The 27,736-nt window shown below is 47.5% G+C and overlaps 1 protein-coding gene across 1 annotated transcript in view; it reads right to left on the reverse strand.

Annotated features, from left to right (window-relative positions):
• The window catches only part of cog5 (component of oligomeric golgi complex 5), a 126,193-nt gene that overhangs the window by 37,528 nt on the left and 60,929 nt on the right, over positions 1 to 27,736 (reverse strand). Inside the window, exons 8-11 of the mRNA XM_061252887.1 lie at positions 21,607 to 21,766; positions 20,519 to 20,631; positions 20,169 to 20,246; positions 5,687 to 5,768 (exon numbers count right to left, since the gene is read on the reverse strand). Of these exons, the coding sequence (XP_061108871.1) occupies positions 5,687 to 5,768; positions 20,169 to 20,246; positions 20,519 to 20,631; positions 21,607 to 21,766 (433 nt within the window). The remainder of the gene's footprint in view (positions 1 to 5,686; positions 5,769 to 20,168; positions 20,247 to 20,518; positions 20,632 to 21,606; positions 21,767 to 27,736) is intronic.

Below are 27,736 nucleotides of genomic sequence, written 5' to 3' on the forward strand. Positions count from 1 at the left end.
GGGGGTATTTAGCCTGAGTGAAAGTGTGTGAATTGATCCAGAAACATGAGAGGTCTGTTAAATGCAACTACTTTCATTTGGCTCACAAATCCTCATGCAGATGACTATACTAGGTCATCTTCCATAACATACATTTTGACATTTTTTGACACAATCCCTTCTGTTTTGTCCTGTCAGTGAAGCACTTGGGATAGATTGCAGGGGTTAAAACACAGAACCCACTTATTTGTAAATTGCGTAATCAAATGGTAGAGTAGCTTACAATATAAATAATAAAAAATAATCTATTCATCTTGGGTACATCAGAAACCATCCCCTGATTATTATTATTATTATGAAATTTGACAGCTTCGCCTTTGGCCCAAAGCTCTTAAATCCACTGAAATCAAGTAGCCTCGCCAATATCAAAACACAGAATTTATAGGAAATTATATAATTATAATTACACCCAACTAAATGAGACCACAGGAACACAGAAGCCCATACGGAAAAAACATGAAGCGCACTCGACTGCTGTCAAGCTCTTAAAAAGCACTACAGCTTTGGCTGATTATCTAAGCGTTTTGAAAAACAACAACAACACAAAAAAAAAAAGCCTGTCAATTTACAGACTCGCTAAGCACAACGCTGGCTCTTAAAACAGGCAGATCTGGCTGCCAACAGACTATCAGCTGCACTCGAGCAATCAAACCAAGGAAGACGGAGAGACAGCAACAGACTTACTTCTGGCACACAAAATACATAAAAGACAAGGAGACGCCATCCTCTTGAAAACCACACAGCTTTGACAGGTTTTCACAATTCACTAAAGCGTCCAAATGAGACACTCAATCCACTGAAGGAGAAATAAGATGTATTACTGGTGATACAATATCGCTATGCCAACTATACACAGGGGGCCATACCAAAATTGTATTATATTTCTAATATTTCTAATATACCATACAAGACTTAACATTATGATTATACAGTAATTATTATTGTGTTTAATATAATTACTACTACTACTCGTGCTACTAATAATACTAACACCATCTGCGTGGATCTTTTTGTGGCTACCTCAGGGATTGAACCACCAACCATGCGGGTCCCAGTCATGTACATTAACCACTGGAACAGCTTTCTCAGCTGTTATGGTCGGCCCACCAAAGCCAGTAGCCATGTTGGTTTTGGAGTCTGAGAGACTCCAGCGATCACAGAGACAGGTAATTTCAGGGACAGCTATGTGCCACTATCTTCTATTAGCATTTAAATGTATTGTCTGTAGTTGATTCAATTTCAAAGTCTAATGGTTAATCTAAGATTAATCTTCATCAAATACTTAATCGAATGATTTAGATAAAGCATTAGGTGAAGATGCGAGTGCTATTGACTTGCCTGGAACTGTGTTTAAAGTGAGACGCAAATACAGAGCATAGAGAGTGTGTGTCTGTGTCTGTTTGTGTGTGTGAGAGAAAGAGAGAGAAAGGGAAGGAGGGAGAGGGTGAGAGAGGGTGAGAGAGGGAGAGAGAGAGAGACAGAAAAATCTTCCCTGACTCCTGTACGGTTCACGAGCACAAGATTAAACAGAGCTTGTTGTCATCTATCTTTGATTATAAAACCAGAGAACCCTACCATGGAAGCCAAGAGCTCCATTAGGTGTGACGCGAGACATAGTCCTGGACTAAGCCGCTTACTGTCACCTGCCACCCAGAGCCTTCACATACAGTACACACAAACCTCTCACACACTCAACGCATATCCTCCTCAAACCCAGAGCCTTCAACAGTACACACAAACCTCTCACATACTCAACGCATATCCTCCTCAAACCCAGAGCCTTCAACACTACACACAAACCTCTCACACACTCAACACATATCCTCCTCAAACCCAGAGCCTTCACATACAGTACACACAAACCTCTCACATTCTCAATGCATATCCTCCTCAAATGCACCCAGGGCTTTTGGGAGGGTTGAAAGATGTAATAATACTACATTGACATTCCGCCTTGTAATTGCGGTTTTAGATAAAATATAATATTATATTCATTCATTCATTATCCTAACCCGCTTATCCTGAACAGGGTCGCAGGGGGGCTGGAGCCTATCCCAGCATACATTGGGCGAAAGGCAGGAATACACCCTGGACAGGTTGCCAGTCCATCGCAGGGCACACACACCATTCACTCACACACTCATACCTACGGGCACTTTAAGTGAAAGGTGTTGTATAAGTGAGTATATAGTACGTGTACAAACAGTACAGTATGTGAGCATAACAATGTCAATGCAAGTTTGTGATTGTGTATGCGTATGTGTGAGCATGTGCATGTGAATATGTGTGTGTGTGTGTGTGTGTGTGTGTGTTGATATGTGTTCTGGTTCTAGCTGTAGTCCTCTCCTGCCTGGACTACTGGAACCCTCTCCTCGCCCGTGCCTTCTGCAGCTGACCCAGAACGCAGCTGATTGGTCAACAGCCCCCACACTCACTCCTACATCCCCGGCCTTCACCTCTCCACCAGCCGCCCTTCACCAAACGCATCCAATTTAAACCTCACACTGGCCTAACAGGTCACTGAGGGGACTGCCCCAACACGGCTTCAGAAGATTACCAGACCGCACACACCACCCAGAGCCTTCTGCTCCACAACCTCCTCCCTTCCCAGCATGCACTTCCAGCTCACGTCGGCTGTCCGCTCAGCTTCCTCTGTGGTGAAATGGGCTTTCCAGGGCAGTCAGAACAGCAGAGACATCGGCCATCTCCCGACACAGCCCGAAGACCAGTCTCCTCTAACTACACCCCAAGAGCCTGTGGCTCTTTGCTGTTGTTCAGTTAACATAGTGCAGTTTAATGCCCTTCATTTTTTTTGTTGGTATACATTAGTTTAATAGGATAGCTGACATTCGGGTTGGCACTCCATACACTTGGTGTCTCTCTTGGGTCTCGACTTTCCTCCTCTACGGCACTTCAACCCCTCATCTTCGCACTTGTGTTTGTATTATAAGAAGCTCTGCTAACTGACAGCAGGGTGTAATAAAGTGTACGCGAGTGGAGTGGAGTGACATGGTTCCAGCAGTCGCTCAGAAAGCAGATGTCTACTCGCTGTGAGTCAGTCATCTTGAAAATCACAGCCACATTGTTTCACATCTCAGGCCAATTCCAGGAAAAAAAGACAAATATTCCAGAAATCCTTCACTTTTTTTCTTCCCAAACACAATCAGGCTAAAGAGCTGGAAGCTTGAAGCTTGAAGCTTCGTGAACGTCGAGCTGAAATACATCAGGTGGCCGTCATCACATCATTTTTAATATGATAATAATTGAACTTTAATAACTGAAGTGATTAATGTGTAATTATGGAACATTATGTAGACCGTTCTCATGCGGCAACCAAGAGAATTGGTGAATGTATAATTTAGTGTTGCTGGAATATTATGCATTTATGAAGTACTTTTTCAACCCTAATTAAACCATTACCATTTCAGCTCTGTCTTGTCAGAGCTGATCACCTAATTGGATCTGCATAAAAATGCACAGCGCTTCAAATCTGTCTGGTTAAGGTAGAAATGGATGACGGTTATATCCTCAGAGGCAGAACATGGCACCCTGACAGTTCGCAGCAATGCGAAAAGCAGTGGATAAGAACTTATCTTTGTTTGAAACCCTTGGCTGTGCGTGACTAACATGGTTCTTTTAATAAATAATCAATACTCCCCACCGAGATGGACACATCTACTGATTATGCTAAATGTAGCATATAGCCTGGCTCCATCAGCTCCTCCCCCAAATTATTTAGTCATAAGAAGGGAAGGGGAGAATGGAGGGAGCACACAGAGGGGAGAGAGGGATGAGCCTGAGGGAAGGGAAGGAGCAAAAGAACAAGAAAAAGGTGGGGAATAAAAAAATAAAGGAAGAAGGATGAGTGGCTAAAGGCAAAATCTTGTCCAACTGTTTATTCTGCAATTTATCTTGACTTAAAAGCCAGCATGATACTTCAGATCTCTTGTATTCAAAGTGTGTGTGTTTGTTTGTGTATGTATGTATAAGTTACCCAATTTACACATTAGCTATATCACATTTCTTTGATAGACTGGACTAAGCTAAGGATACACACACAAACACACACAGAGACACACAAAGACACACAGACACACACAGGCACACACAAACAGAGAATGAAAGAAAATGACTACATGGAAGCTGTCCAGAGAGGATTACACTGAGAGCCATGTCCAGGGATTCCGTGCGATCAGGGGTCAGAGCAGCACCATTAGCCAGGGCACCCACACAACCACACAGGGAATAATTAATAAGGACAGGAAACTGCATGCACTGCCATGAGCCGGAATGGAGCCCTGGATTACAGTCTGGAACAGCCTACAGCAGCACTGCACTGAATGTAATGACACTGACGGCAGGGTCATCGGCTCATCGCCATGGGCGGAGACTGGAATAACTCCATTAAAGACACAGTGGGGGTGATGAAACCGAAAGAGGATTGGGGGAGGGACCTAGGTTAGGCCTGCAGATGGCCTTCCACATACCTCTGCATGGGAGCAGCGAGATGGGGGGGGGGGGGGGGGGTAGCTAACGCAATGCGTGCTGGGAGAACCCTGCTCCCTTCAAACTGCAAGGGCAGCAGAGGCCAGGTTCGGCCCTTCATGCGTGCCCACCTTCCGCGCCGCTAAACGCTATAAAGCTGTAAACATCCAAACGGGACGACAGGGCTTCACCGAACAGCGACATATGGAGAGAGACACGGCACATTCTGTGCGTTAGCGACACTCGCGTGCTCGCACCTTCTGGACAAACACCAGGGGGAGGGAACGCAAGCTGCCTCAACACGTACGTACGCCGCGATGAACCAGCCCGCTCGGCACCGCGTAAAAACAGCTCGCCGCGAACTCAAACACCTCTCTGCGTCCCTCCCCCGCCAGCGCTCCGGATTATTTACACCGCGGCCGAGATACCCAGCGCACCGCGGGGACGGCGGCACAAACGGCGGTTAAAGCGCGCGCGCTCGCACACGTGAGATGATTGATGGTGGACTCGCAGCTGGAGCAGGAGTCCTTTTATCCGGCCCGTCCACGTGGTCCGGGGAAATGAATCATTTCTGATGAGCTATCATTTCACAGCACGTCCCTCCGCAGGGAAAACCCATTTACACTCTCGCAGGACGCGGAGGAGAGAGACGGTGGCTTCGCCCGTTCTCCATGGGAAAATATGGCTGACAGCATTACGGCAGAGCTGAGCTGGGCTGGCAGCTACCGGACCTGATGGAGCGATACTCATGTAGTGCTTACGTCAGACCTGTGCTGACGCAGACAAAAGTTTAATATAGTTTGTGTGTGAGTGTGTGTGAGTGTGTATGTGTGACCGTGTGTGTGTGCGTTTGTGGGTGTGCAAGTGTGTGTGCGTGTGGAATGGTACGTGCGTGTGTGTGTGTGCGTGTGTGTGTGTGAGTCTGTATGTATATTTGTGTGTGAGAGTGTGTGTGAGTGTGTGTGTATATCTGTGTGTGAGTGTGTGTGCATGCGTGTGGATTGGTATGTGTGTTCATCTCTCTGGCTGTACCTGTGGAGTATCACTGAGAGGCAGAATCCACTAGGGGCAAGGGTGGGGGTGTTGGGGGGGGGCACTCACTCACCAGGCTGTCACACCACATCCGCAGTGCACTGCTAAACACGCATCAATCAGCACTCACCACCGGTCGCCTTCTGGAATTCCACGGAAAGAATCCGGGTGACGGAGTTCCAGAACGTGTACATGATGTCGGCCTGTCCGTCCTGTGGAAACAGGGATGGGTGAGACAGCGTTCACAAAAACACAGCGGCTCAGAGTGACCTGGTGAGAGAACAGTGCAGCCAATGAGCTGAATAAACTCCAGAGGGAATGAGCCCCTGGACAGCTGCCGTCACTCCTGCAAATGAAAAAGAGGAGCCAACCGTTTGTAAATAAAGTAGAGTGAGAGTGATAAACATGACTGATGGTATGGAGAAGGGTAAGCACATTTCATTATCTTGCTTGAGCCCTTTATACATACACATACATAGCACTTTTATTAATGGCAGCCATCGTGTTTTTTGGGAACCATGGCGCATGTGCGGTTCCCTGACATTTGAAGTCTGAGACAAGATTCATGCTCGAGGGCGTCGTTGTGAGACGGATCTTATCGCGTGTAATGGTGTCAGGCCCTCAGACAGCTTGTCTTCTCCAAATCGCGGCAGGATGTCAGTGATTACCGCCTTGATTAATGTTGCTTTCTTTTAAAACCAGGCTCCTAATTACACATCTGAACCCAATAACTGGGGCAGGTGATGGCATTATGGGACAATTAAAGACGCAGAGAGTAACGTAAACATCCGCGCACTCTCCTGTGGCACACGGAGGGGACCTGGGACTGGCAGGATGAGGCACTCTCTGCCGCAAAAGCCCAATCAATCTCAGGGAGGAGGACAACAGGGGGTGGGGGAGCCCAATTCAAGGCGAGAGAGAGAGAGAGAGAGAGAGAGAGAGAGAGAGAGATAGTCTTTGAAAGACTACAGAAATGAAAGGAGTGGTTACAAGGCACCGTAATCCAATCAAAGCTGTGTCAATGTCATGTATTTTCCCGGAATTCAATGCTCTGGGCTTAAAGAGGTCACAAGATGTAGCTGGTTAGCACTTGCCTTGCGGTAAATAACTAATTCCCTAAAGGATCTAGGACAAAACCGTCCTGCCCCTGACTACTCATGCCCTTGCAACAACTGTTTAAAGCTCAAGGACCAACCTCAGATTCCTCCGACACCCAATCAGAAAAGGACAGCAGAGGACAGAGACCAATCAGAAGAGGACAGCAGAGGACAGAGACCAAGCAGCCTGAGAAAGCACGGGTAAACATGGGCGGGGCACAGAGCAAAGGCCACGCCCAGAAACCACAGTTTAATGAGAACATTTTTACACAATTAGTCTCCCCACAATGCAGTGTAAGGTGCCTACAGTTCCACCCCCACAGTCCACCTGTCGGAAAGGGCTTCTTCATATCAGCCCTGAACTGAGTCAAAGGGCACTAAGACCAGTGCCTACTATTGTTTAAATCCAAAGGTCAGCACTCAGAAAAGCTGTATCAGGTTATTTTTGAAAGTGGACATCAAATTTCCTATGTCCAATGAATACCGCTCTACATTCTCACCACTAAAATAGGTTTGCAATGTGCTTTTCATAACGAAGCACGGAGCACACACACAAACGCTCTCACACGTGCACCCACACACACCATCTCTCACACACGTGCACACATTCTGAGTTCCAACATCTGAGGCTACAATTTCATAGGTAAAATCATGGCCTGCGAATCCCGAGAGCTTCTAAAAATACCCCCCCGTCCCCGTCAGGCTCAGAAAGGCGTGAAGCGGGAGGAGAAGCGCTCCACCGTGGAAATACCCCGGGCAGAGGCGCGATTTAAAACCACACGCAAAACCATCGAAAAAATAATCACCTGATGCCACTCAGTTAAGGCACAGAGAGTCCCCCTTTTATAGACGTGCTGTTCGCTGAAGCCCAGCGTAGCTCCCTCAGGGAGAACTCACAGCGTGTGCTGCAGGAAGGGGAACAGCACTGGGCCTTGAAGGAGGGAGAGGATAGGGGAGGTTCACGGGCGCCATTTTGTAGGGCCGAGAGGGGGGAATGGTGTGGATGGGGCAGCAGGGTTTTTTTTTTTTAGGGTTTGAGGGACGCCACTGTTTTGAAGGTTTTTGGAGGGTTTGAGGGTCGCCATGCTATTTGGGGGCTTAGGTATGACCCCCCCCCCCCCCCCTTTTCCCGCTTCTGTTACTCTCAGAAGCATCTTTGGGACAGTGTTCTGTGAAAAGCACGGTACAACTAAAATGAAATTGAGTTGAATAGAGGGCTCGGGGTGAGGGGGACGATTGGAGCAGACCAGGGGAGAGGCAAGAGGACTGCAACAGATACAGTGAAGGAGGGGTGCCATCCTTCATTCAGGAGAGCCCCACCTGAATGAACGATGGTGGTGGTGGTGGTGGCACCACCCAGGAGGCGGTGTGGAAAGAGAAGGGGGAGAAGAGGCCCTGAATTACAGCGCCACAACTCACTGCAACCACTCTGCTGCCAGGTTAACGTCTCCCGCAGAAGCGCAGACTCCGCCAGAAGCACAGCCGATTCCACACTTCCTGCCTGTTAATTACCCCTTTCTGCAGCGCGGCCGCTCTTATTAACTTATTTATTAACCTATCTCACTGCACTTATGTAGTCTGTTTTGTAAGTTGCCGTGGATGACAGCGGCTGCTAAATGGATGTAATGCAATTTAATGTGTACGGGGCTCTATGACTAATATTCACAGGATCCTGTCGCTGCCGGGATGCGTCGGGAACGTTCACTCTGAAAGGTCGCGGCTCGTCAAAAAACGAGCGGCGCGTATTCACCGCCGGAGAAGGCCGCGATGCCGCAACAGTCAAAGAACGTGAAAGCAACAGATTTCAATTCACAATCACCTCCCCGCCACACGCCCCTCGCCTGCATGCCGAGGTAAAACACAAAACTGGTGCGCTTCCCACAGGTGGCACGGGCCTTTTTTTCAGGGAGCCGGCGGCGCGCGTTGAACAAAGCGGCCTTTGTGCGCGACGAACGTGTTCTCAATGGCGGTACGACGGCGCACGAAGAGGTGCCAATTACTCACGCTCGCCTCCTCACCCTCTCATTACTCCTCGGTTTGGAGTCTTCAGAAAGGCGAGCGCACTCTCAGATTGAAGTCGCTCCGAAATTGGCTCGCAATTCCCCCCCCCGCAGTTTTCGACGTGCTCCGCTTACGTATTTCGCGGTAACGTGCGATGCAACATTTAAAATGCAAAGAGAATCTGTTGAGTGGCACGTCCTGTTAAAGCACTGGTTTTTTCGTTTAAGTGTATTTCGGTAGAGTAGCCTGCCTGAGCTAATGCAGACAGACTGGCAGTGTTTCAGTGTGGTGCAGTACTGGCCATAGTGTTACTGGGAGGGAAGATTCCTGCTGTTAGCATCCACTTTGTTGTGCCAAGAGTGACCTCTCACTGTGTTCACTAAAGTGATCCTGTGTGTGTATGTGTTTTAGGACTGCACTCAAAATATCAATATAATGCTGCCCTCTCGATCCAGTTATTTTTGGACTGATGCTTTTTTCATTTTAAAAAAATAATTCCCATGAAATGTGTGCATTTGCAATACCGATGAGACACTGTCCTAAGTGCCAGTGTTTAAGTGTGAAAACTAAAACCAAGTATTCGCAAATGGTTTCTTTGTTTATTATGTACTGTGTGGGAGCTCTTTGGATTTCAAAGGCCTTTGTATATTTTTGTTGATTTTTGGCTGGTGTTTTGTAGTTTCTCATTTAAATAACTTTTACTGTTCCCAACTGTTGTACTTGGATATTTTCTTCAACGATACACAGTTCAGTTTTTAAAACTTCTAAATTCACACCCCCATGGGAGGTGTATTGTATCATGTCCCCTTGTATTAGGATAAACGTATCACAAGGCACCACAAATTACTATTGGACATGAGTGTGTGTGTGTGTGTGTGTGCGTTTGTATGTGATGTATGCATGTATGTTTATGCGTGTGCATTTCTGTAAGCATCAATGGGTGTGTATGGGCTGCCAGCTCTGTGCGTTCACAAGGTGTAGACAGAGAGAGCCGTGTTCTCCATCTCAATCTGAGCTTCAATAAGGAGAGCGGCAGAGAGAGTTATTAAGACTGGATTCAGCTCGATACATAACCCCAGGCAGGAGCTGAAATAACTGCACACGTATCCTGCCCAGAGAAACACCTCCCTAGCACTGAGGGGAGCGGGGATCGATTGGTGCTGCCTGCCAGGCAGGTGTTTGGAGATCCCCACTACTATGAGGCAGTCTCACCTTTGAGCTGGGTGCTATGGGCCCACAGGAACTTCCTTGCCCTGGGCAGGAACGTGGAGATGCATAAACACCCTGCATTAAGTAGGATCTTCTACTGTTCCCACACGTCCTGCTGGGAGCTGGCTACTTTTAGCACGAGCTGTGGGAGTGCTGCAACACCCACAACTCCACTTTTCACAACTTTCCCGCTCGTACGACCACACACATTTCTGCGAGAGGACCGGCGGCCCAAAAATGATGGCCCCAGAGAGCAGGATTTGAGCCTGATCTGGAATAAGGCTGGTAATCCGTGGCTGTGAACAGCAGATGATTTTGTCATGAGGGCTCTGAGGATCGACACCCTACAAATATTGATCTGTCCACATATAGAACCATGACCTCCATGTACTCAACACACACACACACACACACACACACACACGCATGTATGTCTACACATGCACACACACACATACAAATTCATGCAAGTACACACACAGACAGACACACAAACATTCTTTCCAAGCCCTCTCCACACCACCACCCTCCCTCCAGGCACAGAGTATACATCAACACACAGTGACCTGCTGATTCAGCGAACAATTCGTTCTGAATCTCCAGAGAATGGCGAACTGATCAGGCAGCCCCGGAGTGTGTGCACCTGACGTGTATATGCACCGGGCGTGTGTGTGTGTATGTACCTGGTGTGTGTATGTACCGGGCGTGTGTGTGTGTTGGTACCTGGTGTGTGTATGTACCGGGCGTGTGTGTGTGTGTTTGTACCTGGTGTGTGTATGTACCGGGTGTGTGTGTGTGTTGGTACCTGGTGTGTGTATGTACCGGGCATGTGTGTGTGTTTGTACCTGGTGTGTGTATGTACCGGGCGTGTGTGTGTGTGTGTGTTTGTACCTGGTGTGTGTATGCACCGGGCATGTGTGTGTGTTTGTACCTGGTGTGTGTATGTACCAGGTGTGTGTGTGTGTTTGTACCTGGTGTGTGTATGTACCAGGCATGTGTGTGTGTTTGTACCTGGTGTGTGTATGTACCTGGTGTGTGTATGTACCGGGCGTGTGTGTGTGTTTGTACCTGGTGTGTGTATGCACCGGGTGTGTGTGTGTGTTTGTACCTGGTGTGTGTATGTACCGGGCATGTGTGTGTGTTGGTACCTGGTGTGTGTATGTACCGGGTGTGTGTGTGTGTTTGTACCTGGTGTGTGTGTGTGTTTGTACCTGGTGTGTGTATGTACCGGGTGTGTGTGTGTGTTGGTACCTGGTGTGTGTGTGTGTTTGTACCTGGTGTGTATATGCACCGGGTGTGTGTGTGTGCTTGTACCTGGTGTGTGTATGCACCGGGCATGTGTGTGTGTTTGTACCTGGTGGGTGTATGCACCGGGTGTGTGTGTGTGTTTGTACCTGGTGTGTGTATGTACCGGGTGTGTGTGTGTGTTGGTACCTGGTGTGTGTATGTACCGGGTGTGTGTGTGTGTTGGTACCTGGTGTGTGTATGTACCGGGCGTGTGTGTGTGTTTGTACTTGGTGTGTGTGTGTGTTTGTACCTGGTGTGTGTATGTACCGGGCGTGTGTGTGTGTTTGTACCTGGTGTGTGTGTGTGTTTGTACCTGGTGTGTGTATGTACCGGGCGTGTGTGTGTGTTTGTACCTGGTGTGTGTATGCACCGGGCATGTGTGTGTGTTTGTACCTGGTGTGTGTATGCACCGGGTGTGTGTGTGTGTTTGTACCTGGTGTGTGTATGTACCGGGCGTGTGTGTGTGTTTGTACCTGGTGTGTGTATGTACCGGGCGTGTGTGTGTGTTTGTACCTGGTGTGTGTGTGTGTTTGTACCTGGTGTGTGTATGTACCGGGCGTGTGTGTGTGTTTGTACCTGGTGTGTGTATGCACCGGGCATGTGTGTGTGTTTGTACCTGGTGTGTGTATGCACCGGGTGTGTGTGTGTGTTTGTACCTGGTGTGTGTATGTACCGGGCGTGTGTGTGTGTTTGTACCTGGTGTGTGTATGTACCGGGCGTGTGTGTGTGTTTGTACCTGGTGTGTGTGTGTGTTTGTACCTGGTGTGTGTATGTACCGGGCGTGTGTGTGTGTTTGTACCTGGTGTGTGTATGCACCGGGTGTGTGTGTGTGTTTGTACCTGGTGTGTGTATGCACCGGGTGTGTGTGTGTGTTTGTACCTGGTGTGTGTGTACGTCGGTGCCCCGTAAACACTAAAGGCAGGGGAGAACTGCTGGCTCCTATATCTTATGAGAACACAAACATGAGAAGAGATGGTGACTGCAGGGACTGAACACAATGTGTAGAGGGACTGTGGAGTCTGTTACAGAAAGGCCGGCTCCCTGTTCTTTGTCATGCGTAAGGTCAGGGTAAAAGTTCACACTAACAGACACCAAACCCTTTGGGAAGTTCAAATCTCTAGTGCACCAAGTGTAAATACAGAAAGGTTCACATGCGTTAAATAACTACCATCTGAAAACGTTGTATCAACATCTTGCCCTCTTACCCCCATTCTAGGCTATGCTGTAGCTTTAGGAAATATAGCCATTTCATGTACGAGGACACCGACAATATCTTATACAGCAGCGGAGCGGCCAACCTCGTTACGAGCGCATCTGTTCCGTGGAAACCAAACTTTCAGAGATGTCACGGTGGGAGGGGGGGGGAAAGGTGTCGTTTCCATAGAAACGTCCACACTCCCGCTCAACCGGGCAGCGGTCCACAGAGGGGGGAATCTATTTTTACCACGGCCGTAATAATTACGCCGAATGTGCTCTTCGTTTTCAATTAAAGCGCTTACAGAGGATCTGCGTCAGGCCGGTGCTCCGTATGGAATTGCGTGATGGGAAGGGAACGGCGGGAACGGCGGGAACGGCACTGTAGGTGGGAGCGTCTGCTCCAGAGCGGCTCGTTAGCGAGTGTTAGATGAGCTGGTGACAGGGACCACACGCTGGCCTAGCCCCTTCCCACCCTGCAGGAGCTAAGCACCCAGCCATGGCTACAGCACCCCAACATAACTATAGAGCTACATCACCCCAGCATGGCTATAGAGCTACATCACCCCAGCATGACTATAGAGCTACATCACCCCAGCATGACTATAGAGCTACAGTACCCCAGCATGGCTATAGAGCTACATCACCCCAGCATGGCTATAGAGCTACATCACCCAGCTGATACAGTATGGAACACATTTGTTGGTTAAATGGCTTTAAGTCAACAAGGGTCCAAGGTACCAAATATGCAGTAGATACTAGTAGAGTGTGTGCAAAATCCTGCATAGTATGCCTTTAAGGTTTCTGCTAATCAAACATGTTGCAATTACTTCGATAAAGACCAGCCCTTAGGAGTTATTCTGTACTTGACCCACTCGTTCTCATGTAGAGAGCGGTCACACACATAATTAAAATATTGACTCGGATATTTGTGGTGAAGCACATGCAGTGCTGAGTAATCGTGATTACAGCCATCAAATGCCGCAATTAAACCCGACCCGACCCGACCTGACCCAACCCAACAGAACAAAGGCTTGTCAGCTTTGTGCGGCATACCTGAACAGGTCAACACCTGTTAGAGATGAAGGAGCAGAAGTGTGGCAGTTTGACAAGGCATTTAGGGACATAATGCACTCCCCAGAATGCCAATGGTTCACATACTGGGGGTGTCATCCGTTAACCTCAAAAGAGAACATTTTATTTTTAAAGCACTAAGCCATTAAGTCAGGACGACGGCTATAAACGATGACTGTTGAGAGAGAGAGAGAGGGCTCATTAGATATTTTCCTGATATATTCCAGGTGTTGACAAGATGGAAGCTTCACTGCTATGAGCTAAATTTAAGAGTGGGCATGAAGACTATTGCAAGGGCAGACCCATGTTGCCAATGCCAACGTAGAGTGCCCACACGACCTTTCACAGTACGAGTGTCCAGACATCGAGAGTGCCCTGCAACTGCAACTCATAAACATTTCAAAGTAAAAGCAGCGGGGTGTACTGCAACCACAAAGGGTCAAATCTGCAAGTCCCTTCATAATAAAACTTCCCTGACACGCTGAATGCTCTGCTTCACACTATATATTTGCATGATTATGCCCTACAAACGCAGTGTAAGGGGTTGATCAATCAACCAACCAACCAACCAACCAGTCAATCAATCAACAGGAGTGCATTTTTAAAGTGAAAATAAACAGCCTGCTCAGAGTACAGCATCTGATTACTCTGCACCTTCGGCCCACGAGGTCATTAATATAAGAGTGGAGTGAAGCACCCTGGGGGATATATGCAGCAAAAGTGATATGAGAAATCGATTACACTTATTATTGTTGTCTGGTGAAGGGAAGGTGTCCTTGAATGCTCTCCTGGTCTTCACCGTGCGTATCCTGCCGTAGCCCGCGTGGATGCCCAGAGCTTTAAATTATCCCAACAGCCTGTCCCGTGAGCGAGGCACTACAGCAGCCAATCCACAGGCCATAAAAGTCAGTGCAGCTGTGCAGCGTGATGGCCAAAAACGGGGCCTGTGTAGACCTCCACGAAGGGCGGAGGGAAGGCCTCTACGAGTCCAGAGAGACCTGAGAGGGCACTCTACAGATAAACAAGAGGAACACACAAACACTGCACAGGACGGTCTGTACAGAGGACAAAGGCACACAAAGGATGTGTACATCACAAAAAGGTTTCAAGTGAAATGTTTGCATTTGCTGAAAGCCTCAGAAGACAGGAAATTAAATTGATCAGCCATAACGGCAACGTCAGCCTGCTCTCCATAAAGGTATCAGCGCTCAGATCTCTGACAACATGCTACAGCCATGTATAATGTCCGCTGTACATCAAACAACATGTCATCACCACTGGGCGGATTGTTTATGTTTCAAACTCCTCAAAGGATTCATAATCTTAGAGTAGTGCACTGTAAAGTGTATTGGATCCTTGATGACTTAAAGCCATTTAACCAACAAATGTGTTCCATTCTGTATGAGCATGATTTACAGCCGAATCTAGTCCACCCCCCAATTCCCATATAGATCCATTCAAGAGTTTTAATAAGATATCCAGACTTTGACGATGTTGAGAGGTCACAGACATCAGGAAGTTATGTCATTCAAAGGACATGCAACAAAATACTAAACATGACTACTTTCATTTACATAACATTGCTGTGGCCCAAACATTATGGTGCCCTTAAATGGGGGGACTAAGCTATGTTAATATTCACTTGGCTTTTGGGCCCTTGAGCAAGGCCCTTAGCCTCACATTGCTGCAGGGGGCATTGTCTCCTGCTTAATCTAATAAACTGTAAGTCACTTTGCTTAAAAGTGTGTGTGTGTGTGTGTGTGTGTGCGTGTGTGTATGTGTGTGTGAGCGTGTGTGTGTGTATGTGTGTATGTGTATGTGTGTGTGAGCATGTGTGCTTACGAGTGTATGTGTGTGTGTGTGCATGTGTGTGTGTGTGGCATGTCTGAGGTCTCTCAGTGTCTGTGTGCCTGCATGTGAGGGTAGAGCAGGTCGCAGTGCTATGCTGTGTGTAGCGACAGAGCCGCAGAATGCTAATGCGGGCCCCGCAGAAACAGTCAAGGGCAACTCTGCATTCATTAAGGCCCCGCCCCCCAAACGTGCAGTCGCCACGGCAGCAGCTCCACGGCCACAGTTCCATGCTGAGCACGCTCAGTTGAGCGTCAGCACCATGCAAATTCATCACCGTCTAAACGGGTGATGCCCCACGTCACAGACCCACAGGTAGCAGAGTACTGCGGTTCCTTCAAAGCGCCGGCCAACACGACAGAAAGGCTCAAATGCATAATTCAGCACTGCAGCACAAGATGAACACTTCACTACTGACGTAGTGCACTTGTAGTGGCACCAATCATACCAATATAAACGTCTTATCAGACTAAACGCAGATAGTATCGGTAAAAGATAAGGACCTGAATAATTCGAACATTTGTGACCCTAATATGGCAGGTACTCCTGATCTCTCCCTGTGAAAGCAGGGCGAGGCGGACGGGAGATGAGATTTGGGCTGTCGTGTCCTGAGGTTCTCATGCGGGCGGTGATGTAACGGCCTGTGCCCAGGAGGAACGAAGCAGAGGCGTTTCATTTCGTCTTCAGAGGTGGGCTGCATGTAACGCTCTACCACACTCCTTCAAACACGGCAAGAGAGAAAGTTTCAACAAAGGTGAAGAAAGAGAGGACTCTCAGTTTATAGACAAGTGAGGAAATAAAGACATTTTTTACTTTCTGGGGGCTTCTGATAATATTTCAGTGTTCGTGTACATTTCCAATTGGCCCAGACAGGAAAGAGAACTATTTCACATACTTAAAAAAATAGTTTCTTTTCAACCCGACAGCTTAACAATATCTAGTATTTGGGCATTTGGGAGTATGTGGTCTACAGCAAGACACTACACTTAAAGTAACTTCGTTTCCAGAGGAGATATGAACAAATTACAAATATCAGTTTTTATATCATCGGTACTGAAAATGACCTGTCCCTTTGAGGCCTAAAGACAAAATCAGTTAGAAATGATGACCTTGTATGGTATCTGCCTGGTAGGCTCTCCCCCGTATTATTCACCAGGACTGGAGACACAAGCGCCTGGTCTGAACCGGTGTGAGTGCTGGTGGACCACGGCTCGTGACCTTCTGGGCAGGCGGCGGAGCGTTTGGCAGCCCTCCTGTCACAAGTGTGTAGTGTACCGTGGTGACAGCAGCTCTCAGATCCGGCATCCATGACACGGTCGGAGAGGGCCGGCGGGGGAAGAAGGAGCCGGAAATGTCTGGGTATGGTGCACGCACCGGAGGCCGCCGTGAGAATTTAGCACGCCGAAGACAGTTCTGCTGGTCTCAGCGCCCTTGCTAAGACGACTGAGGAGAGAGGTGGTGCAGTCACATCCAGCCACCTGCTGCCTACACCACCGCCCAACCACCTGCTCCCAGAGTTCAGCTCAGCCTCCTGCCCCCAATACAACAGAGAGACGATGATAGAGAGAGGGAGAGAATGGGAGAGGAGGGGGGGAGGGGAATACAGAGAGGGAGGCAAGGGGAAGGGAGGGATAGAGAAGGAAAGGTAGAGAAGGACAGTGAAAGAGTGCGAAGAAATGACAGAAAACGGAGACCGAAACGGAGGTTGTCCGCCAATTAGGATTTCCGTGTTTGTTTCTTGTCAATCTTGTAAATGCATATTCAGCTGCAGCTGGTTATCATTTCATTAACCTTCACCGAGGTTGGTAATTTCCTCTAATAACGTCAAACTAGCGTCACTGCCGCTCCACACAAACCTAAGGTTACTGCAAACTGTAGTCTGTATCAGTTCACAATGACCTTGACTCTATGAGACTCGAGAACGTGCTGGAACAGATAACCAGTGCTCGGGCCTGGGCAATGTCATTTTACCGTGTGAGACCAGGAGTGCAATCCAGTGGCAGACACAACTGATGTCATCATATCATGGTAGTGTTGCAGTTTGTAATGTTTTGCATCTGATTAATAGTATCATACATTATTAACACTCCATAATTAAAGAAGTGTGTTCAGTAATATCAAGAGCTGTGCAGTGTTGTCTAAAAATAAAGTGGTGTGAGCATGAAGCACAGAATGCCGAACCTGTTTTACGGAGCACTAACAACAAAAGCAGTAACAACCGAACCTGTGGCATTTATGGAAGCCATCTTACAGTTAAGATATTACAAGGGGTATGGTCTAGGTTAGACATCAGGTGACCACTAAGTGGCTGTGTAATTATGAGGGACAGGTACAGCTATGCTCTGATTGGTTGTAGCTCTACAGTATGATGTGCTCATGGTGTGGTTGGCAGGTAAGAGCTGCAGTACCCTCTCAACACACACAGGTGGTGCTGTGGAGGATCAGGAATGCCATACAGCCGGCCATTCCGAACAGGAGTGATAGGAGCAAAGCGGGAATCTCAGCAGGACTTTCCCTCTGTATTCGTGAGCCGAGCCAGGCCGATAAAACTCTTCCAGGACACACATTCACGGGCTCACATTACTGGCCCTTAATTGACACGCATTAACAGAGACTCGATCCTCTGAATCTAAAAAGGCCTCATTATTACCGCACACCAGTCAGTTCGTATGACACAGAGAGAGAGAGAGGGTGGGAGAGGGAGTAACTGGAGGGAGACAGGGAGAAGACAGCACGTTTCTTTAGTTCCTTTTTCCCTCTCCTTCAATTATTTCTCGCTGAAACATTCTCACTGGCCTCTCCACCAGCCCCACAACCGCCGCCCAATATCTCTCCATGTGCGCAGGATTCCTTAAAGAGTACAGGAAAGCCACACAGTAAGAGAGGTGTGGCTGCCACCATCCATCAGGAATAATTCATTTTGGACAGGGACGACAAGAGACCAGAGACTGAGTGTAGAGTTCCCCCGGCACTGACAGTGGAGGAAGACCACTTGTCATCCTCTCTTCAAAGCCTCTTCTATCTCACTACCCCGTTGTGTATTTCTGTTAGTGTGTTTGTGAGATGTGGGGAAAACTAGCGATAATCATACTCATAAATGAAATGTGAAATCACTGCCTGTCCGAGTGACCTTCCTCAGACACACGGCCGACGCTGCTGCTTTTGTTTTGGTTTAATCATTTCTGGAGCGTGAGCGAGTTGAAAGCAATCTCCAGACATTACTTCAACAGCATGCTAAATATACTCCAGCGCCGCTGATCGATGAATCCCCGCCCACCGACAGCAGAATCTCCCCTGTCCTTGGGCACGGCCACACCCACTTACAGTGAAAACCCTGTCCTCACCACACCAGGGCCTGTCAATCTAATGACCTCAGCGTTCGCTTCCACCCAACCCGGTCCCTCCTACACACCACAGCACTGCATATACAAGCTGATAGCACAAATCTGCCACAAACAACACATAACACGACAGCTGGTATCACACATATACGCACGTATGTGAAAATTCCATACTCTTTCTTTCTGACACACACACAGATGAGTACACCTCCTACTCTGATGCCATATACACTGGGCCTACCACGGACACGGACACAAACACCATACAGTAATATCCATGGCAGCTGGTAACCCACACATATGCAAAAGCACAGACACACATACACACATACGCACACACACACACACACCACCTACTCGATGCGAAACCTCGAACACTGTGCCTAACAAAGACAGACACACTAACACCACAGCCCCCACGGCAGCAGAAGACAGCACAGCCCCAGGCAGGCTCATACACCCAGCCCACTATCGTAATCCTGCTGCCCGTGAACGACTCCTATTAAACACACTTCAAACTTCAAACACAGCAACGGCAAGAGCACATTATTCACAAAGCCGCTCAACGAACTGGTCGTTATTATTCCGAGATGACCTGAAAAAACAAAAGCTTATTTTATTCCTTTGCCTTAAAACAAAAACAAAAAAAAAGGCACATCAGCCAGGATTATCCGGGAGTGGCTGGCTCAACAGTGTTAAATTCTGTACACTTTCGAGCAGCGGAAAGCTATTACTGTCAGCTGGGGAGCGATATGAAAGGACAATAGGAGAAGATAAACGCGACGACCAGGCAACAAGGGAAGGCAGACGGAGAGAACGTGCTCTCGTCCACAGTGCAGTTCCCGGTCCTCCCGCTGGCTTACAGCAGGAGCTATGGAGGTATGGGGGTTCCTGTAGTCATATTAACAGCTACTGACTACATTAACCAAGCACCCCCCACTCCCCATTCAGTTAATACAGAGATACAGAGAGGTGGCTGGCCCTGTGTGTCCCTGCAACATCCGCAGGCACAGAGACTGACAGCTGTCTGACATACAGTGAAATCACTGATCCCCTCAGCGCTTAATGGGCCTGCCAGCTGGTGCATGTGTTAAACACAGGGTCACGGGTACTCCAGGGACTGATCCCAGTGCCAGGGGGAGAACAGGAGCGAGGAGACTATTTAGGGCAGGGGGGGGCACATTCCCCTGCTGCACAGGAGAGGTGGGGTACGCAGTGAGCCTTCACGATGTAAGATAATTCTCAATGCAAACTAACACTCACCAAGGTCAGACTGAACACTCACACACTGAACATCCACACAAAAACACCCCACACAAGTGAACCATCACAACACACAACCAAGCCATGTGAAGGTGAGGTCTCAACACTCGCCAACATACACACAAACTCCACAAACATTAACTCTATCAGCACACTAAGACACTGAACAAGGCTGGGCTACATTAACATGTACATACTACTTCACAGAGTGTATGAAATGAGACCCAGTGTATGTGAGCCAGTGAATGCGCATTCTCTCTCTGAGATGCCCGTAGAAAGAGAAACCGGCCAGTCTCACCTTGACAATTTCATCGATGAAGCACACGTGTGTGACAGGGTCTCTCTTCTTAGTCAGAACCTTCTGGAGGTGCTGGACCTGCAGACACACATGCCCTAATTATGACATAATACCAGAAACAGCAGCACAGCAGCAATGTCCTGTCCTTTAAGTGAGCCCCAAACTGCAGGCCAGTATGTATATACCACAGCAGTACTACTGGTTATGTACTTTTCCTACAAAACAGATTTAACACTTCACAATGTCTGAACCATATAATTATTGGTTCTCAGCATCCAGATTCTGTTATACAGGTGAGCCTCCACAGGAAGAGGCAGGGCTGTGAGGATGCACCCCTGGCCATACTCTACCTGACCACAGGCAGCACAGATCTGGTCCATCAGCTTCTCCAGGTTGGTCCAGAGAGCTGCTCTGAAAGCAGCGGTGTTCCCTGGGGTGGGCATGGCTGCCCGGCCTGGAGCCCCTGCAAAACATACGCTATTAATACAAACACCAACACATACATACACACACACACACACACACACACACACACACACCAACTTACAACATACAACACACACACCATCAACAAAAACACCAACTCATACACACACACACACACACACCAACTTACAACATACAACACACACACACACACACACACACACACCATCAACACAAACACCAACTCATACACACACACACACTATTAATACAAACTCACACACAACAAACACCAACTCAAACACACACACACACACACACTATTAATACAAACTCAAACACCAACTCATACACACACACCATCAACACAAACACCAACTCAAACACACACACACACACTATTAATACAAACTCACACACAACATAAACACCAACTCATACACACACACACTATTAATACAAACTCACACACAACACAAACACCAACTCGTACACACACACCATCAACACAAACACCAACTCATACACACACACCATGAACACAAACACCAACTCATACACACTCATGCACCATGAACACAAACACCAGCTCATACACACTCACACACCATCAACACAAACACCAACTCATACACACACACACCATCAACACAAACACAGACTCACAAGCACACTATTAATACAATCACCAACTCATACACACTCACCATCAATGAAACAATTTCATACACAATAAAAATGTATGAATTCACACACATACCCACACACAACAGAGCATCAATGCAAACAGAAACGCTACATAAGAGCGTCATCTTATGATCAAACAACTATTAACCCAATCGCACCGATTTAAAAACGTGAAACGGCTTGGCCAATTTATTATTCAGCTCATGATAACTTACTGGATGACATTGGAAGAACAACTTGTATATACTGCACTTGCCAAGTGCAAATACTAAGAGCTGCAGTATGACTAAGATGTATATGTGTAGCTCTTAATCACACACTGCACCTCTGGTGTTTCCCGACTGGTACAGGACCTTGATGTTCAGGGCGTCGGCCACATGTTCCTGAATGGAGGCCCTGTACCCGTCCACCACGCTGCCGATGGTGTCCTTCAGGCTGCCCAGGTTGTAGAAGACCTGCAGGGCTGTTCCCACCTGAGTGGGGTTCTGGGAAAAGAAGAGACAAAATGGCCGACAATTAAATGTGCGTCTAGCCCAGCTGCTGGAGAACAGTGCGCTGTCTCCCCTGGGCTCTGATGGGGGACAAAGTCTCCAATCAAAGCCGATTAGCGACAGGCTCGAGTGCGGAGCGAGACTAGAGAATTGAGATGTGAAAAACACATCGGGAGAAAAGACAGAAACAAAAGTACACCGGAGAGACCGACCGGAGTGACGCGTGTTAACCTGCAGCGCCAAGCAGCGCGTTTGAGAGATGCCAGAGAGTCTGAGACTCAGGCTCCCCTCCAAGGTGTAAATCGTAAAAACGCGCAGCATTATGCGCTGACGTCAGAAGACACAAGTAGTTTGGCAAAAATAGGTCACAGTCAGATACCCAGAATCAACTCCATTCAAGCCGCTGCCCAACGGGCACGCTAAAAATGTGTCCCAGCCTGCTCCAATCAGGGGCAAACTGTGAACGTCACCGGAAGAAAACCTAAAAATAATAACAAATTGGGCATTTCTTTTTTGCATTAGCAGCAGTCCACAGCATACTACTACTGCGCCACCAATGAGTAAATGCTGTCAGTGTGTGCTTGGAGGTGTGGTGAGGAGAGTGAGAAGGAGAAAGGAGAGAGAACAGAGAGAAAAAGAGAGAGAGAGAGAGGTTACTTTTTTGTTAATGTACTCGTTAATGAATTTCCTGATCTTGTGATATAAGATCACGCAAGTGCTTGTCATGTAAATAAAGCAGATTTGAATTTGACACAGGAGAGAGAGAGAGAGAGAGAGAGAGAGAGAGATCAGAGGACGGGATAATGTACCGGTTTCCCGCTGCACTAATGGCACTGAGATGAGATATAGAGTGAAGAGCTGGCCCTGATGAAAGCCTTCAATAATAAGAGCGTGCTCTGCAGCAATCGGCACATTGTTCAATCCCTAATCACTCCTGGGAGCATCTTTCCCCTGGTGAGTCACACGCAGGAAACGGGATTGAGGCCAGAGCAGCTCTCTCCCTCTCTCCGTTTCTCACTCGCTCTCTCCGTTCCTCTCTCTCTCTCGTTCTCTCGCCCTCTCTCCGAGCAGCGGAGCTTCTGGAGGAGCAGCTGCGGCCTTTTGAAGATTCGACACGTGTGAACGAAGCGCAGGTCTTGGCGCCGCCGCCTGCTGTTCGGTTGCTGTGTGCCCGCCGGGGAACGTGTGATCAGAGAGATGACTGGGGTGGCGGTGTGTCACGTAGTCGCCCGCGCTCGCATGCACCAGACAGCGGTGGCTCGTCGCACGCAACACAGCACCCGAAACAATTCCGGCGGGGGTAAAAGAGCACCAAACAAAAGTGTAGGGGAAAAACCCCCACATAAATTGGGTCTAATCGGGGTGCCCTAAAACCTGTGGGGTCAGCACCGGTCCACTGCCACGCAGGTCGCATCCTCACGCTCGATAATGCGCTAACGTGCTAATCCGCTAACGTGCTAACACGCAAATGTGACCCAAAAACGTGCCGAGGCATATATCCCCCGCATTCCGGCGTAGCTCCCAGACACCTCCGCGAAACTGAAACAGTACCTCCCTGAACCACGGCCGCTATCACATCAAGGTAATGTTGCACTTTGTACCCAGAATTAGCACTTTGTTCTAACAGGTGTCCAACGATCTGTTTCTTTACCGGCAGGAGAAAAATGTGGTTAAAAGGCTTGGCTGGCCTCCTGCCTGTAAGCCGAGAACTCGGGGGAAAACAAAGACCTTCAGGGAAGGTGAACCGCCACTAAAATACTCCCTAACAAGTGAATGCAAATCAGATTAGCAGACACATAGCTGCATATGATCACTCCTAGAGGGAATCCAATATTTCAAATCTGAATTTTAAATTTTTTCCATATCTTTCATAAAACAGGTGCTGATATCATCCTCTCAGGAGTGTTCCTGTTATCGCAGGGATTTCAGATGCAGTTCTCAATGCAGGTATTTCTGGTACATCTTTCTGCAGGTTATTTCAGTGCATCTCCCATTCTGTAAATATACTGTGTTTCCATTCTGTAGGTATAACATGTGTGTTTCTCATTCTGTAGGTATAACATGTGTGTTTCTCATTCTGTAGGTATAACGTGTGTTTTTTTTTCATTCTGTAGGTATAACGTGTGTTTCTCATTCTGTAGGTATAACATGCCTGTTTCTCATTCTGTAGGTATGTGTGTTTCTCATTATGTAGGTATAACATGCGTGTTTCTCATTCTGTAGGTATATCATTGTATTTCATACTCCATCCTAGTCCATATGTATGCTGACAAGTTTTGGTGAGCATAGCCATTTTTTGTTCTTACTGTATATGATTACGGATAGAAGCACTGATCATGCTTCTTTAGGGTGTCTGGGCCCCTATTAGACACATCTGCTTTTACTGTATCTTTCTTTTTAACACGTTTAATGATACTTGTCTATTCATAATTTTTTTACATTTATTTTAAAGGTGAATTTGGAAGCTTCCACACCACCTGGCGCTAGTTTCACTCATTTATCAGTTGTATCTTGATCTTCTACCCCCTTCATGTTGTATTTTTATCATCTAACACTCTCCACTTGTGTCTCCTTCTTGATGTTGCAGTTCTCTACCATAATTCTTGTAAACATGCTTCGCTTCTATTTATGACATGCTACTTGTCGGGAAGTGTGTAAAAAAACAAGACGTGTGGAAGAAATAAACAAGAGGCCTTGGGAATCAGAAGAGAATTACACATGCTGTAGAGGTGGGGAAGGAAAGGCATCATTAGTGAGACACGTCTCTGTATGCCTGCAGTCTAGCGGGTCTGGGAGATAACACTAAAGCAGCTATGGTGCAGGTGATCCCCAGTCATTCTTCTTCAGGTGAACAAGAAACGCAAGTCACACGGCCACCAACATCCATGAGCAGTACGCCGAGGGTAAACTTTTACTTGAAACTGTAATTCCAAAGGGAACCTCTGATCAGCTCGGATCAGATGTGCTTGGCTGGTCTCTGCCAGGCCGAGCATTTCAAACAGTCACAAGCCCACGAAGAGACGCGGCACCTATAAAGTGAAGACTGCAGAACAGGGTGAAGCGCTGAAACCCTGCCAGACAGTGTGCCCAAACATGGCTGCTCTAGTAAACACTGTACTAAATCATTTCTCTATGCCTGCTCTAATACACACCCTGTACTAAGTGACTGTTCTATAACATCCTGTGTTAAATGACTACTCTAGCACACTCTGTACTACAGTACTGTTCTAGCACACCATGGATTAAAAGACTACTCTAGCATACTGTGTACTAAGTGACTGTTCTAGCACACCCTTCACTAAGTGACTGTTTTAGCACTCCCTGTAATAAATGACTACTCTAGCAGGCCCAGTATTAAATGACTGTTCAATGGTGCTGGCTGCAGGCTTGAGTACGTGCTGGGTCTATTTCCGCCATATCTATCTGCCTGTTACATAACCATAATTATCATGACAGATAAATCTGCAAGGGAAAGAAATCAATTCTATTATAAGATCTGGACATGATGAGTGCATTTAAACTCCACATTCAGTGGATGACACAAAGATGTAGACACACTTGCTCCAGCGAACACACACAGTCACATGCAAGCACGTTCATGCAGGAACACACGTGCAAACACTCATCCACATGTGCACATTATCTCAGTAGTGAGTATCGACACAGACAGGCACAGACACACTCTCTCTCTCTCTCCATGGTAGGGGACAGGCTACCTCCATGATATCAGTCACATGGTAGGCTAGGGCCCGGGGCACAGATGTGTTAAGTGGGACAGACCCTAACAGTCTGATGAAGCCACAGAATAACAGCAATGGCGTAGCTCTTGAGCCCAGATGTCAACAGGTCTTCCACAGACCGCTGCATAACTATACCCGTGAACGGGATACTAAAGATTCAAATGGCCGCCGGCCCCTGTCCACTTTCAGTTAGTGTTGTTTTCACCCAGCAGCACAGATGTGGAACAGAGGGTGGGGCTCTGAGATGGGCAGCAAGTATTTAGGAGATGATTGGATGGAGGCTGGGGAGGGTGTGTGACATGTTTGGAGGACTGACATTCATGCACCCAATGAGGAGAGGAAAATATGGACATATAACACAACAAAAGAAGAGGAGAGAATAAAGGTGGTGACATTGGAGAAGAGGATTCGGCCTGTATCATGTACATGATTCAATAAAATGTACAATGAGGTTTGTCTTATGCAATCATAGTTATTATTACTAAAACTCTAAATAATTAAAGAAGTACTGCAGTGAGAATACGGTAGTCTCAAAATGGCGGCGGTGCTAAAAACATAATCTAGCCATGGCGTGTGAGAAAGCACTAGCGGCAGCTTCAATGTTTGATCTGCTGTCGATCACACAGAGAAAGCAGGCCCGGATATTTGTCAAACAAACCGACAGCTGATAAGAGACGGAGCGAAACCTTTCTATCCCAGCCCATCACACGGCGCATCTTTCAGGATAACATGCCGCGTATTTATTACCGCCAGCCTTCCTGTCTGAGCCAGCCGTCAATCACAGGAGCGCGGACGGAGCTGATGTTAGCGCTGCCCGAAACGTTTCGAAACGCAGGTGACAGGTTGACACGACGCAGTCAATCTGACCGGCGAGGATCATTTCCCGCGAGGCTGCCAGCTTAACGATGTTCAAGCGCTCCACTCCCGAATCAAAGTGCGCCTGTTGTAACTCATTTATGATAACCGCGATTGTCACGCGTGAGTTCTGAGGCGGGCGTGAGGGTTGAGGTGACGGATTCTTCTCCTGGACAGTAACTGCCAAGCTTGGCAGTCAGAAGATGAAAAACTGTGTAGAGACAGTGCAGATCCATGTAACTACTCTATATAACTAAGGCCAACCAAGACTATGAAATTCCATTTGATTCCCATAACGCTTTTTAAAAGCAATACTTTCACAAAGATGCTTGCCACAAAAACAGGAACATTTAACAAAACTGAGCTAAGTAACCTGGAGAATTGCACCAGACTCAGCCTAAACTAAAACCAGCAAGTGAGAGAAACAAATACGAGCATTGTTACATTTACACTGCATTAGTTTCACCTGGGCAGACTCACTGCAGCAAATATATTTGTTCCCGGGTAAGATAACGGTGTCTGAACTTAGGATTCAAATATGCAACTCCTGGGTCACAATCAGCGTTCCCTAGCCAGTACATCCCACCGCCTCCCCGAAATCCAAATATGATACTTAACTACAGAAGCCCATGAAGGCTTCTCTGTAAAACCTGTAATTTAGTAACTGCTCTGGCTAAAGCAGGGAAATACGGAGGCTGAGGGAAATGTGCAGGCATGTGGGAGAGGAGCCTCAACCACACAAACACTACGCTGAAGTACACAACATTTTTAACAAGAGTCTTCAAAAGTAATCGGGAGACGTGTGTCGATAATAAGCATTCCCCCACCCTATTAATAATCGGACCGTGAAGCGGACCACGTTTTAAACAAACAAGTGTCGAGAGGGGGCGGCGAATTAGATAACGCGCCGCAGAAACATCCCGAGTCTTCCCTTTCCTTCCACTTAATACTGATCCCCAATAGCAGAACGTAATTAAGTTCTTAACAAAAGTGGGGAAGGCGAAATCTCCGCTTGAGCTCCAATTGTTTTATCAGGAAAGTCAATTTCATGGCTAATGGATTCATTATTGTGGTCACGCATGGACAGGCCCCACAGATAAAGTTCCCCCCTGTCGTAGGTGTCCCTCAGTGCTGTGAGATACAGTACAGCCCAGCCTGAGGAACACACACTCTCTCACACACACACACTCACAGCCTGCACATAAACCCTGAGACTTTTTACTGGTGAAAGTACAGGCGCCCAGTAGTAGTATCATATACTGAAGCAATATAATATTTTATGAATATAACTTACAGACTCCGCAAGCAGATGGTGTAGTTAACATACCAAAAATTGGTAATAGTATAATGTAAATTGCGGGGGCCGTTA

Source organism: Conger conger, chromosome 8 (assembly GCF_963514075.1).
Source record: "Conger conger chromosome 8, fConCon1.1, whole genome shotgun sequence".
In the NCBI taxonomy this organism is placed as follows: domain Eukaryota; kingdom Metazoa; phylum Chordata; class Actinopteri; order Anguilliformes; family Congridae; genus Conger; species Conger conger.